The 12,577-nt window shown below is 49.5% G+C and overlaps 1 protein-coding gene across 2 annotated transcripts in view; it reads left to right on the plus strand.

Annotated features, from left to right (window-relative positions):
* The window catches only part of IL18RAP (interleukin 18 receptor accessory protein), a 31,788-nt gene extending 28,387 nt beyond the window's left edge, over window positions 1-3,401 (plus strand). For both annotated transcript variants that reach the window (XM_084900506.1, XM_084900505.1), the window contains one exon: window positions 448-3,401. In XM_084900506.1, coding sequence (XP_084756632.1) covers window positions 448-899 — 452 coding nt within the window. In that variant the 3' untranslated portion in view covers window positions 900-3,401. The remainder of the gene's footprint in view (window positions 1-447) is intronic.
* Window positions 3,402-12,577: the final 9,176 nt, after the last annotated feature.

The following is a 12,577-nucleotide window of genomic DNA, read 5'->3' on the forward strand; positions in this document are numbered from 1 at the left end:
GGCTGAATGGCCAGCGGAAGACACCTGGGCAGACACGTGTCCATCATGTGAGCCTCCATCCCAAGGGACAGAGCTTCCTTGGCTCCTCACTGTCCTTCCCAGTGGGTGGCCCTGCGTGGGAACGCTGCCGGCCACAGATGCAGCATGGCCCGTGGGCTGCTGGAGTCTGGGCCAGGCCCCGCCTTCTCCACTCTGACCTTGCCCCTGTCCAGCCCAGCTGTGCTCCTGCAGGAGGGGCCTTTGAGGAGACAGCGCCGGGAGAACTACAGACGAGTCACTGGACAGTAGGGTGTATCCCCACTGAACAGGGCGGGGTAGCCCATGCAGTTAGGGGAGCAGTCCCACTCCGCCTGGCGGGGAACCCCTGTGTAGGTCTGGGGGAACCAGGGTTATTGTGACTCAAGGTTTAGCAATACAGATGCAATTAGTTAAATTCTTTCTTTCCAGTGTACACAGAAGACATCGTGAGCATTATTAAGAAAAGTAGAAGAGGAATCTTCATCTTAAGCCCCAACTATGTCAACGGACCCTGTGTCTTTGAACTGCAAGCAGCAGTGAGTCTTGCGTTGGATGATCAGACGCTGAAGCTCATTCTAGTGAAGTTCTGTCCCTTCAAAGAGCCAGAATCCCTACCCGACCTAGTGAGGAAGGCTCTCCGGGTCCTGCCCACAGTCACGTGGAGAGGCTTAAAGTCGGTGCCTCCCAATTCCAGGTTCTGGACTCGCATGCGCTACCACATGCCTGTGAAAACCCCCCCGGGGCTCCTGTGGAGCCGCTTCAGGGTCATCTCCAGGGCTTTCTCACTGGGACGACTCGGTAAAGCAGAGGCCCCTAGGCGGAGCTCCCAGACAGGCACTGGTGACCTGGCCCGCACGCACCCCGCACCCCTGCCCTGGTGAGCAGACAGACTGCCGGGCAGGATGCACAGCCTAGATCGGGCTGATCTAAAGTGGATGGTGCTCGGCCCCCAGGTTGTTGCTGGGGCTGGGCCTCTGGCCTCTTGGACTGGACGAGGGAGAGGGGATTCTCCAGACTGCAGACACTCAGCACACTCTCACAGCTTTCTGAGCGTCACCAGCACCAGCAGATGTGTCCACTTTCATGGTGTGGTTGCGGACTATCATGTCTCCTATGTATTGTACATGTACATTTGTATATAGACTAGTGGCCTGATGCACAAGAGAAGATTCCTGCAAGAATGGGCCTTCATTCCCCTGGCTGCCAGCACTGCCTTCACTCTGGCTGGAGCAGCCTTTCCGCTCCAGCCCGGAGCTGCCTTTCTGCCTTCCCATGCTGCCCAGAAGCCCGGAGCAGCTGGGGTGGTGTGGAACTCTTGTGTCATCGCCATGGCAACCACACAAACATCCCACCCTGTCCCCAGCTGCTCAGCACCTGCATATGCAAATTAACCCACCATATTTGTTGAGTTAATTTGCATACCCACTCCTGATTGGCTAGTGGGCATTGCAAAAGTATGGTCAATTAGCATTTTACTCTTTTATCATGTGGACTAGAGGCCAGATGCACAAAATTTGTGCACTTGTGAGGGTCTCTCAGCATGGCCTGTGCCCTCTCACAGTCTGGGAGTCCTTGAGGGATGTCTGAGTGCTGGCTTAGGCCCTTTCCCTGCAGGGGAGCGGGCCTAAGCCAGCGGTCAGACATCCTTGGCGCTGTTACAGAGGCGGATGTGCTACCCTGCTGTGCTCACCAGCTCAGGGCTTCTGGCTGAGCAGCACTCCCCCTGTGGGAGTGCACTGACCACCAAGAGGCAGCTCCTGCATTGAGTGTCTGTCCCCTTGTGATCAGTGTGCATCATAGCAACTGGTTATTTGGTCAATTTGCATATTAGCCTTTTATTATATAGGCTGGGAGGGACTGACAGAGGTCAGAGGGGAGGGAGATGGACATAGACAAAAGTGTGGTAATGGCCAGAGGTGGGGGGCTGGGTGGAGGAGGGTAAAGGGGGAAATGGAAGACATCTATAATAGCATCAACAATAGAATAAAAACAATATTGATATACCACTACACTACACACCTATTAGGAAAAAAAGATTCCTTATGAACTATGTATTTACTGCTTTGGTAAAGTTACAAAGTTTAAAAAGAAAAAACTTTGTCCAGAAAGGAGCGCTATTGAAATGTTTTTTTTTATTTTTTTTTATTTTTATGGTAAAGCTAAGGAAGCTTAAGAGCTTCTGTGAGGCTCACAAAACCTGTGTTAGTCCCTGAGGGGTGGGGTCCCCAAAGGAGTTTGGGTTCATTCATTGTATTTATTTGCTCTTTTTAATTCTTGTTCTAGAGGGAGAGCGAAGACAGTCTTTTACTCAGTAATTTTCATAAGAATTGCATTGGAACCTCCTTCTTTGGCTATTTATGGGTTTACCTTACCGGGAACTCACAGAGACTTTAAGCCCTCTGAATATGGGGACAGAGCTATATTGTGTTTCTATAATACAGGCACAAAGGTAATAAAACTTTTATAAATATTTGTTGAAGAAACAGATAAATTTCAGTGCCATGAGGCATTGCTTTTCCTTCTGCTCCATCTCTTTATCGAGACTTGTGCAAAGCGTAAGGCTGAGGGGTGAGCAGGCAGAGCAAAGTTCCTTTTTTCAAACCCTAGATCCCATACTTTGATTTTACATAGTGGAGGCATTTCTGAATGACATTTTGAATTGGGTATATTAGATTTTGCTAATCTCAGCTCCCTTTTCTCATAGAGATTATTTGTAATGGTGTTTAAACATTTTGTATTATGAGGTGCAAGATAATTTGCTTATTTTAAGAATCTTTGTGCATTCTTTCTGTAGTTATGTGAATTATCAACATCGGAAGTCTATTTGGGGAATTTGCTTAACACGGAGCACACCAGGACTAAATCCGGCTCTAACAGTTAGATGGCTGTTGGACAGAACTATTTCTTTGGTCCCTTTGCTCCCACAGCACCGGCTTCAACCAGGGCGGTGTCCTGACCCTCCATGACCTTTGTCATGGCGACCGCAGGGCATCTACTGCCTGATGGGGCAACCTGGAGGAAGGCATGTTAGGGGCAGGGTCTCCTCAGCGGAGGAGGGCAGGAAGGCACACGGGGAGAGTGTAAACATCTACAGGTCTGGTTTTGGTGGGTGTGTGTGGCTTTTAGCACCACAGTTTGTGGATCCCTGACTCTGATCACACTCTCACTGGCACCTTCCCTCCTCTCCTCTCGTCCCGTGCAGGGCTGATGGCTGCGCTGGTGGGACCCTGAGGCACAGGTCCCCTTTGGGGCTCTGGCAGCCTGTGCACGGGGCTGCCCAATCATGGCAGGGGTCCCCTCATGGTGACTGTTCATTTGGTAGTTTCCTTTGTGATGCCTCTTGGCCTTTTATTACTGTGATTTGCCATAAAATAAATAATTTTAACTTTACCAAGCGCTTCTCTGTAAAGGTGATTCTTGCTCTACATGCACCCACACAGAGAGCACGTTGGAGACTGGACAGGAACAGGGGCAGAGACGCCACTGCAGCCTGTACCCTCATCCTGTGGGCAGGGACCCTCTGGCAGAGGAGCTGGGCTGAGTGCCTGGGCCAGGCACAGGCCTGAGGCAGAGGAGGGGCATTTTCAGCTTCTCCTTACCATTGGTCTTAGGGCAGGGCTTGGAGCACAGACTTGCTCTGGGCCGGGGGATGGAGAGGCCACCTGGCCATAACGATTGCAGCAATGAACGCACACGCAGCTACATACCCAGTGGAGAGGTGGCAGCAAGAGCCAGCAGCCAGGACAGCAGCCTGAGAAGCAGCTCCGCTGTCCGAGGACCGCCAGGCGGGCGGGCAGAGCTTCTGTCTGAGCCGCTGCCTGTCAGGGCGCCGCTCTGTCCGCTCCCCGGTCTGCTGTCCCAGGGTGGGGCCCGAGGTCCTGGAGCTTCGCTGGAGCGCCGAGCAGCTGTCCCTGCGGACACATTTCATTCTCACGGTCATGTTTCCTCTGAGAGCTCAACTAGCGCTCTGGTCCCGCGTGGACACACAGCCTGAGGGCTTGGGACGACCCATTGGAGTGACAAAGAAGAGAACTTCTGGACTCATTCACATGTAACGTGTCACTCATTCATGTGCACTATGTCACTCACTCACATGTAGTGTGTCATTCATGTGCACTGTCACTTATTCACTTGTAGTGTGTCACTCATTCGTGCACTGTGTCACTCATTCACGTGTAGCATGTCACTCATTCACATGTAGCATGTTACTCATTCACGTGCACTGTGTCACTCATTCACTGTCACATCTGCTGTATAAATGGGATCTGAGTTTGGAGCTACTAAACATCGCTGTCCCCGGCCACCGAGCGGAGCCAGCGAGGCGCCTGGAGCTCCTTCCCCACAGGCGCCCACATCAGAGTGCCCTCTGTGGCTTTGGCACAGCAGCCCCGTGGGAAGCCAGCGGAGGTTAGGATGAGTTAGAGGCAGGAATTACTCCTGCAGGAAGTTCATTGTGGGAAGGCTCATTGCAGGGCTGGCTGGGAAGAACCCACACCCGCGTTGTGACTCCGTGGTCCGGTCCGGGGACAGCCAGCGGGCTGCCTTTCCTGCCGTGGACACCCTGGGAGCTGAGACCCAGAGCCCCTTTGGCCAGTCCATCTAGCTTTTCTTTATTCTGAGCTAAACACCGCTGTAACTTATTCTTCCCGTGGTCCAGGGTTCTGTTCTGAGCTTCACAGAAACTCGAACTGAGCCTCCGATTTGTATATTTATGGAAGAGAAATGGTCTGGGTGTCACACACAGGTCCACGTGTAGTCTCCGTGGCCCAGGGCGCTCCAGCGAGGATGTCTGGTTGGGGTGCAGCTGCCCGCGCTGCCCCAGAGCGCTCGGGCCGGGCTCTCAGGCAGGAGGGCAGGGCTGGCGGCTGCATCTCCGAGCTGTGACACGGGCACTTCCTGTCGGTGCTGTTTCCGGTCACCTTGCAGGTGAGAGGGAGTGAGCGTACACCTCCCCCAGGAATTACAGCCAGAGAAGCTGGGGCCTGCATGGAGACAGGCTGACCATGCTGAAAGGGGGAGAGAACGGGCGGTTGGAGAGGCAGGAACGCAGAGTTCCCGGGCCACTTCCTTGGCTCCGGGCAGCCTGGCGCAGCGTGGACATTGGTGACGCCACGGAGACCGAGGACGAGGCCGGCTCTCCTGTCACTGTCCTCTCCGCGTCCCTCCCGCCCCGCAGTGGGCAGCGCCGTGCTGGGGCAGCCATGCCACCGACAGCAGCAGGCAGGGCCTCGGGAGCCCGCATCCGTGTTCGCTGTGACACGGGAGCTGTGGCCCCAGAGGAGGTGACAGATCTCTGGGCTTTTCTGTCCCCTGATCACGTGGCTGTGGAGATGGAGACGAACGTGGACATGCACTCAGAGTGGGGTGCACAGCACACGCACACGGGCCAGAGAGATTGGGAGCGGAGCATGGGCAGCTGGGAGCCGGGACGTGCCAGGGGGAGGCAGGCAGGGAGCCCAGAGACAAGGGCGAGCTGCTCCGCACCGCGGCCCCAGCCTGCAGGCCCCGCACAGAGGAGACGGTGAACAGCACCGGCCTCAGGAAGGCTCCCGGCTCCGGCGGCCGCGCAGGTGTGCGTGGGCAGTCAGGACTAGAGGACAGTCCACAGGCCTGACTGACACCTTCCAGGCTGCTTTGCATTTGGGGCTTGAATCAACTGGCTCAACTGCCTGCTTTAAAAAAAAAAAAAAAAAAAAACATGCGTCACAGGATTTTAGCAAGATCCAGAGTTGTGTAGCATAATATTTATTGTTTATGAAGTTTATTTATTGATTTTTTTTTAAGAGAAAGGAGAAGGAAGAGAGAGAGAATTGTTGTTCCACTTATTTTTACACTTATTGGTTGACCCCTGCATGTGCCCTGACCGAGGACCAAAGCTGTAACCTTGGCATGAGAGTAATCAGGATGAGATGCAAACAACTGAGCTACCGGCCAGGGCTATGTAACACAATATTTAAAATATTCAGAATACAGCCCATTGAAAGCAAAAAATTATATGATTTTTCAATGGATTTTCAATGTGGGGAGATGTAATAATATGAGCCAAATGCACTGCAAAGGAGGGAGGGTGAGAACAGAGATCAGCCTGGCTGGCGTGGCTTGGAGTTGAGCATTGCCACATGCACCAAGGTCACCGGTTCTTTTCCTGTGTGGGCTCGATCCCAGAAAGGGGAGGAGGCAGCTGATCGATGTTTCTCTCGGTGATGTTTCTCTCTCTCCCTCTCCCTTCCCCTCTCTCTAAAGTCAATGAAACTATATATTTTTAAAAAACATATATTAGGTAAGGTATCTGCATACCACTTGCTGTGGTAAAATATTAATTCTAAGTGGAAAGTGAAAACATAAGTAATAATATTTTAATCCCTTGGGTAAGCACTAAGACAGATAAAAATATAGTTAAAACATAGATAAATTAAAATGGAGCAATAACAATGCTCCAATGACCCAGAAGGAGGAAGGAAACAGAAAATAGGGGAACAAAACAAAACAAAACAAAACACTGATGATATAAACAGAAATCAAATAATGAACTAGGAGATACAATTTCAAATATATCAATAATTACATTAAATGTAAAATGTGTAAACATAGTCAAAAGACAATAATTATTAGATTGATTTTTTAAATCACCCAACTATATTTCCTATACAATAAATATATTTCAAATATAATGACATAGATAGGTTAAAAGTAAAGGGGTACCGACAATGTATTTCTTTGTCCAAACATTAATTTAAAGGATAGTTAGAGTATCTACATTAATATCAACTTAACTAGCCTTCAGACCAAAGAGAGGTACCAGGGGTAAATGATGTCACATGAAAACAAGAATGCCTTTGGCAGAAGGCAGACCATCTTACATGCCTGTGCCCCACAGCAGACACTCAAAGCACGTGCGGGAGGACGGACAGTGCTGAGGAGAAACAGACAGGCCCACACGTGGACTCAAAGGCTTTAATGTTTCTTCTCAGACATGGACAACATTCGCAAACAGAACCAGCAAGGATGGAGAGAGCCGAGCAACACCACTCACTTCACAATGGCTGGGTCTGCTGGACAAGGTGGCGTAGCCCCTCCCACAACAGCAGCGTGCAGTGTTCGGACGTGCACCAATATCCTCGGTTAGAAACAGGCACTGACGAAAATAACAAAGTATGTGCTCTACTTACAATGGATTTATAATAGAAATTTGTAACAGAGATAGCAGAAAAATCATCTTAAAAATTAAACATTACATTTCTAAGTAATCTCTGGGTAAAAAAGGAAGTCTTGGGGGAATTAAATAATATTTTGAACAGAAAAAAATGAAAATACAATATATCAAAATTTGTGAGATGAAGGGAATGCCATACTTAGTGGAAATTTATAGTGTTAGTGCTTATATTAGAAAAAGAAAAGGTCACTAATAATCTAAACTCCTACTTCAACAAGTACAAAGAAAAAAATAATAAAGACAAGAGCTGAAATTTATTATATTGAACATACACAAATTTTTTTAAAAATTAACAACAAATATAGTTCTTTAAAAAGCAAAGAAGCAAAAGAGAGAAGACACAAATTGCCAATATATCAAGAAAGAATAAAATGATAACACTACAGACCCTGCATATCTAAAAAAGGATAATGAAACAATCCTACCTAATAAAAGAGTAATATGCAAATTAACCATCACTCTGCTACACCAACCAGTCACACCCACCAGCCAATCAGAACGAGTATGCAAATAAACCCAACCAAAATGGTTGCCAGAAGGAAGGCTTGGGTTTCCCCAGCAACAGAGTTTTCCACACACTCTGACAGGCCCAGGCCTCCACTCAAGGCTACAAAGTTTCACTTATAGAAGGTAAACAAATCCAAACAGAAATGGCAGGCAGCCACAGAGGGAGCAGGAGGCTTGGCTCTACTCCAGGCTACAAAGTTTCAATTGTAGAAAGTAAATAAAGTCCAGATACCAGGGCCTCCACTTGGGTTGCCAGGGGGCATGGCCAGCCTGCAAACCACCACAGGCCCCTCACCCAGGTTGCACCATGCCCCAGGGGAACCCCACCCTGATCCAGGACACCTTTCAGGGCAAACCAGCTGGCCCCCACCCATGCACTAGGCCTCTAGCCTATCTAATAAAAGAGCAATATGCAGATTGACCATTGCTCCAACACACAAAGTGGCTGCCCCCATGTGGTCAAAGATCCTGCCCCCATGTGGACACGAAATGGCCACCACAACATGGCTAGCAGGGGAGGGCAGTAGGGAGGGACCAGGCCTGCAAGGGAGGGCAGTTTTGGGTGATCAGGCCTGCAGGGGAGGACAGTTAGGGGTAACCAGGCCAGCAGAGGAGGGAAGTTGGGGCGAACAGGCTGGCAGGGGAGCAGTGAGACATCAATCAGACTGGCATGCGTGTGGTTAGGGGCTGTTCAGGCTGGCAGGCAGAAGTGGTTAGGGGCAATCAGGAAGGCAGGCATGTGAGCAGTTGGGAGCCATCAGTCCTGAGAGGGATGTCTGACTACCCATTAAGGGCAGTCAGACATCCCCTGAGAGGTCCCAGATTGGAGACAGTGCAGGCTGGACTGAGGGACACACCTCCCATACACGAATTTCAGGCAATCAGGCAGGCAGGCAAGCAGCTGGGAGCCAGCAGTCCAGGATTGTGAGAGGGATGTCCAACTGCCTGTTTAAGGCCGGGCAGTTGAACATCCCCCAAGTGGTCCCAGATTGGAGAGGGTGCAGGTTAGGCCGAAGGAGACACACACCCGTGCATGAATTTCATGCACCAGGCCTCTAGTTTTTATAATAAGTTATGATAGTCCTCAAAATTATGTGCAAATTTGACTGTTCGCTTTCACGTAAGGAAGGCTATGTTTCTTAAACATTGTAAAAAGTTTTTTTTTCAAATTCCTTAAAAGAAGGCCATATGTTTAAAGTCTTTGTTGCTTAAAAGTTTAGCCAGTTAAATGAATGAATGAATGAATGAATGAATGAATGAGGAAGGGAGGAAGGAAGGAAGAAAAGGAAGGGAAGAGAAGGGAAGGCAGGAAGGTGAAGAAAAGGGGAGGACAGGAAAGGAGCCCTAACCAACGTGGCTCAGCTGGGTGAACATTGTCCCATGCACTGAAAGGTTGCAGGTTTGATTCTTACACATGCCTGGGTTTCCAACTTGATCCCTGGTAGGGGACGTGCAGGAGAAAGCCAATTGATGTTTGGTTCTCACATCAATGTTTCTCTCCCTTTCTCCCTCTCTCTCTAAAAATCAGGTGGTTTGTTTTTTTGTTTTGTTTTGTTTTTTGTTTTTTTGTTTTTTTAAGTTTAACCAGTTTTCAGAGAAAAATTAACTTTCAGATTAGCAGTGTTTTGTGTATGCTTGCTGTGTAGGAGGGAGCAAGGGCTATTTAACTAGTAAAACCAAATCTCAGAGAGATTGTCTTATATGTAGAAAAGTCAGCCTTCAAAAACTATTCTTCCCAAGTATGTCAAAGTACACTGGTTAGGAAAATCGGGGCCTCTAGTCTCTCTCTCTCTCTCTCTCTCTCTCTCTCTCTCTCTCTCTCTATATATATATATATATATATATATATATATATATATATATAAAAGCCTAATATGCAAAGTGTCCCCTCAGCAGTTTGACCAACCGGGAGTTCGATCACTCACTATGATGTGTGCTGAGCACCAGCGCATGGCATGGCATAAAGGAAGGCCCCAGTCAGCAGCTGTCAGTCGCTAGGGACCCAATCATGCATGAATTTTGTGCACTGGGACTCTAGTTTAAAAATAAACATCTAAAGGGTTTAGTCCAGTCCAAATTCAAATCTTTAACCTCTAACCCAGGTGAAACCTGTCCCCTGACCCTGGCAAAGCCCACGCCGTAACTCTGCAGCCCTGCCCTGGCAGGGAGTGGGTTCCCATGTCTCTCCCGCCCCTGTACCGGTCTGGCTCTGCTTTTCCCTGATGGGTTTAGAGGGAGGAGGAGCCGAGGGCAAAGGAGGAAGGACCTTTACTCAGGAGCCTGTGGAGTGGACTCTGAATGAGGGACCCAGGGTCACCCCGCAGGCACTGCTGTGAGGCGGCCATGTGGATGCCTCCCACCCCCCCACCGCTCAGGCAGGTGCTGGCTTCTCTGGTGTCCCCGTCCCCTGTCCAGCAAGGAAGCCGCGAGGGTCACCTCTGTCCAGTGAGTCACTGTCTCCTGGGGAGTCAGATGCCCACTCCCCCACGGCCCTCGTTTCCCCTTCCCTTGCTCTCCCACTGCAGGCTCTGCTCCTCCACCTCCCCTCAGTGGTCTCCTGCAGAGGCACAGGCACAGTTCACCGCTGTGTCCGCATGGAAAGCAGCACACTCTCCCAGATCCTTTCACTCTCCTGCATCCCATGCTCATGGACGCTGCGGTGCTGATGCTCTCCACCCTGCGAGCTTCACCAGGGGAGGGAGGGGGCACTGCCCCCGCAGACAAGCCCTCTGCTCTCACAGGGGCAGGGTGCTGCCTCCTGCGGACAAGCCCTTCAGGGGGGACACCCGGAGCGCCTCCTGTGGAGGCTGCCAGGGGTGCGACTTGGCAGTTTGGCGGCTTAGCAAGTCCTGCAAGGGTTCAGTCTATCCCTCCATTTGGAACACGAGGGCATTTCTCACTCGTAGCATTACACTTATGACGTCTGCTGAAGTCCAGAGTCCCTGGAAAGTCCGTTTAGCATCTTGTTAGAGCCGCCTCCCACCACGGTGTAAAGGCAGGTTTCTTACTGGATGTTTCCACACTTAAATGTCACATCCAGCTATTCTTACCGCTCTGCTCTGGCTCACTCCAACCAGGAGCTTCTCACAAACATGTGCCACGTGGGACTAGCCAAGACGTCTGTGGGAAAAGGCTTTATTCTCCTCCACCGCCTCCTCCCGCTTCTCCACCCCTCCTCACGTCTCCTGCTCTGTACCCAAAGGAAGATCATTTCCAAATCAACATCTGACTAAGAATGGGCACTCACTCCTGCTGCTGTACCCACGGTGTCCACGGAGCCCGCACAGAGGTGGGCTGTACCCATGGTGTCCATGTCCACGGAGCCCACACAGAGGTGGGCTGTACCCATGGTGTCCGTGTCCACGGAGCCCGCACAGAGGTGGGCTGTACCCATGGTGTCCATGTCCACGGAGCCCGCACAGAGGTGGGCTGTACCCATGGTGCCCACAGGAGCCTGCACAGAGCGTGGCAGCAACTGTGCTACATGTTCACCAAAACCTTTTGTCCTCTGAACACACAGGGGGCCACTCTCCCAGCCTCCTTTCAGCTGGCTGGGCACTGGTGGCAGTTTTTCTTGAAGGTAAATGGAAGTGGCAGGTGATGTCCTAGTGAGGCCATTAAGTGGAGGTGTAACATCTTCATACTCTCCCCTGAGATTGTGATCGAGGGCCACGTGCTTGTGCTGGCGCTGCTACCTGACCAAGGACTTCCTGCCAAACAGAAGACAGAGGCCATGCTTCTCTCTGACACCCTGGAGCACTCTGAGAACGATGCATCTGAAATTGTCATGTTTTTCAGCCTCAAGGGAACTTATATTGAAACAGTTTCCTTTTGGTGGGGAGAGTCTGATTTTCCTCTGAGTGCCCATCTCATTTCTCGTCGGCGCTTTCTCCTTTTGCCTTCTCATCCTGAGCTGTCAGTGGCCGCGCAGTTCAGTCAGTAATTACTGAATGTCACTGAGTCCTGGGCTCTGCTCTAGGAGCTGCCACTACAAAGCAGTGAAGATCCTAGTGAAGAAACCCATCCCCTGACCCACAGGCTTCACAGGGAGTTTTTAAACTCCTCACAAAGACTACAAAAATTATTATCACAAGGTGCTGGTTCTTTGAAAATATTAATGAAACTGACAAACCCCTGGCTAGACTCATCGAGGAAAAAAGAGAAAAGACCCACATAAACAAAATCAGAAATGAGAAAGAAGTAACCACTGACATCACAGATATACAAAGGGTCATACTAGAATATTATGAAATACTATTTGCCACCAAATTCAATAACCTAGAAGAAATGGCAAGGTCCTAGAAATATATAACCTTCCTAGACTAAATCATGAAGAACTGGAAAATCTATGTAGACTGATCAGCAGTGAGGAAATTGAAACAACCATCCATCAAAAACCTCTCTCCCAAAAAAGTTTAGGACTAAATTGCTTCATCAGTGAATTCCACCAAACTTTCAAAGAAGATTTCAAACCCATCCTTCCCAAACTCTTTCAAAAAATTAAGGCAGAGGCAATTCGCTCTCTTCCATCCTTGTCAGGAATGAGATAAGAATGTCCACTCTCATCACTCTTAGCCAACATAGTTCTGGAAGGCCTAGCCAGAGCAATAAGGCAAGAGAAAGAAATAAGAGGCATACAAATTGGGAAGTAAAACTGTCACTCTTTGCAGATGTCATGATTCTGTACATAGAAAACCCTAAAGAATCCACACAAAAAAAGTATTAAAAACAATAAACATATAATAATATAATAAAGTTGCAGTATACAAATTGATGTACAAAAATTCACTGCCTTCCTGTATACTAACAACAAAAGTTCAGGAAAAAAAAAACTGGGGA

Source organism: Pipistrellus hanaki, assembly GCF_964339955.1.
Source record: "Pipistrellus hanaki genome assembly, chromosome: 12".
Classification (NCBI taxonomy): Eukaryota; Metazoa; Chordata; class Mammalia; order Chiroptera; family Vespertilionidae; genus Pipistrellus; species Pipistrellus hanaki.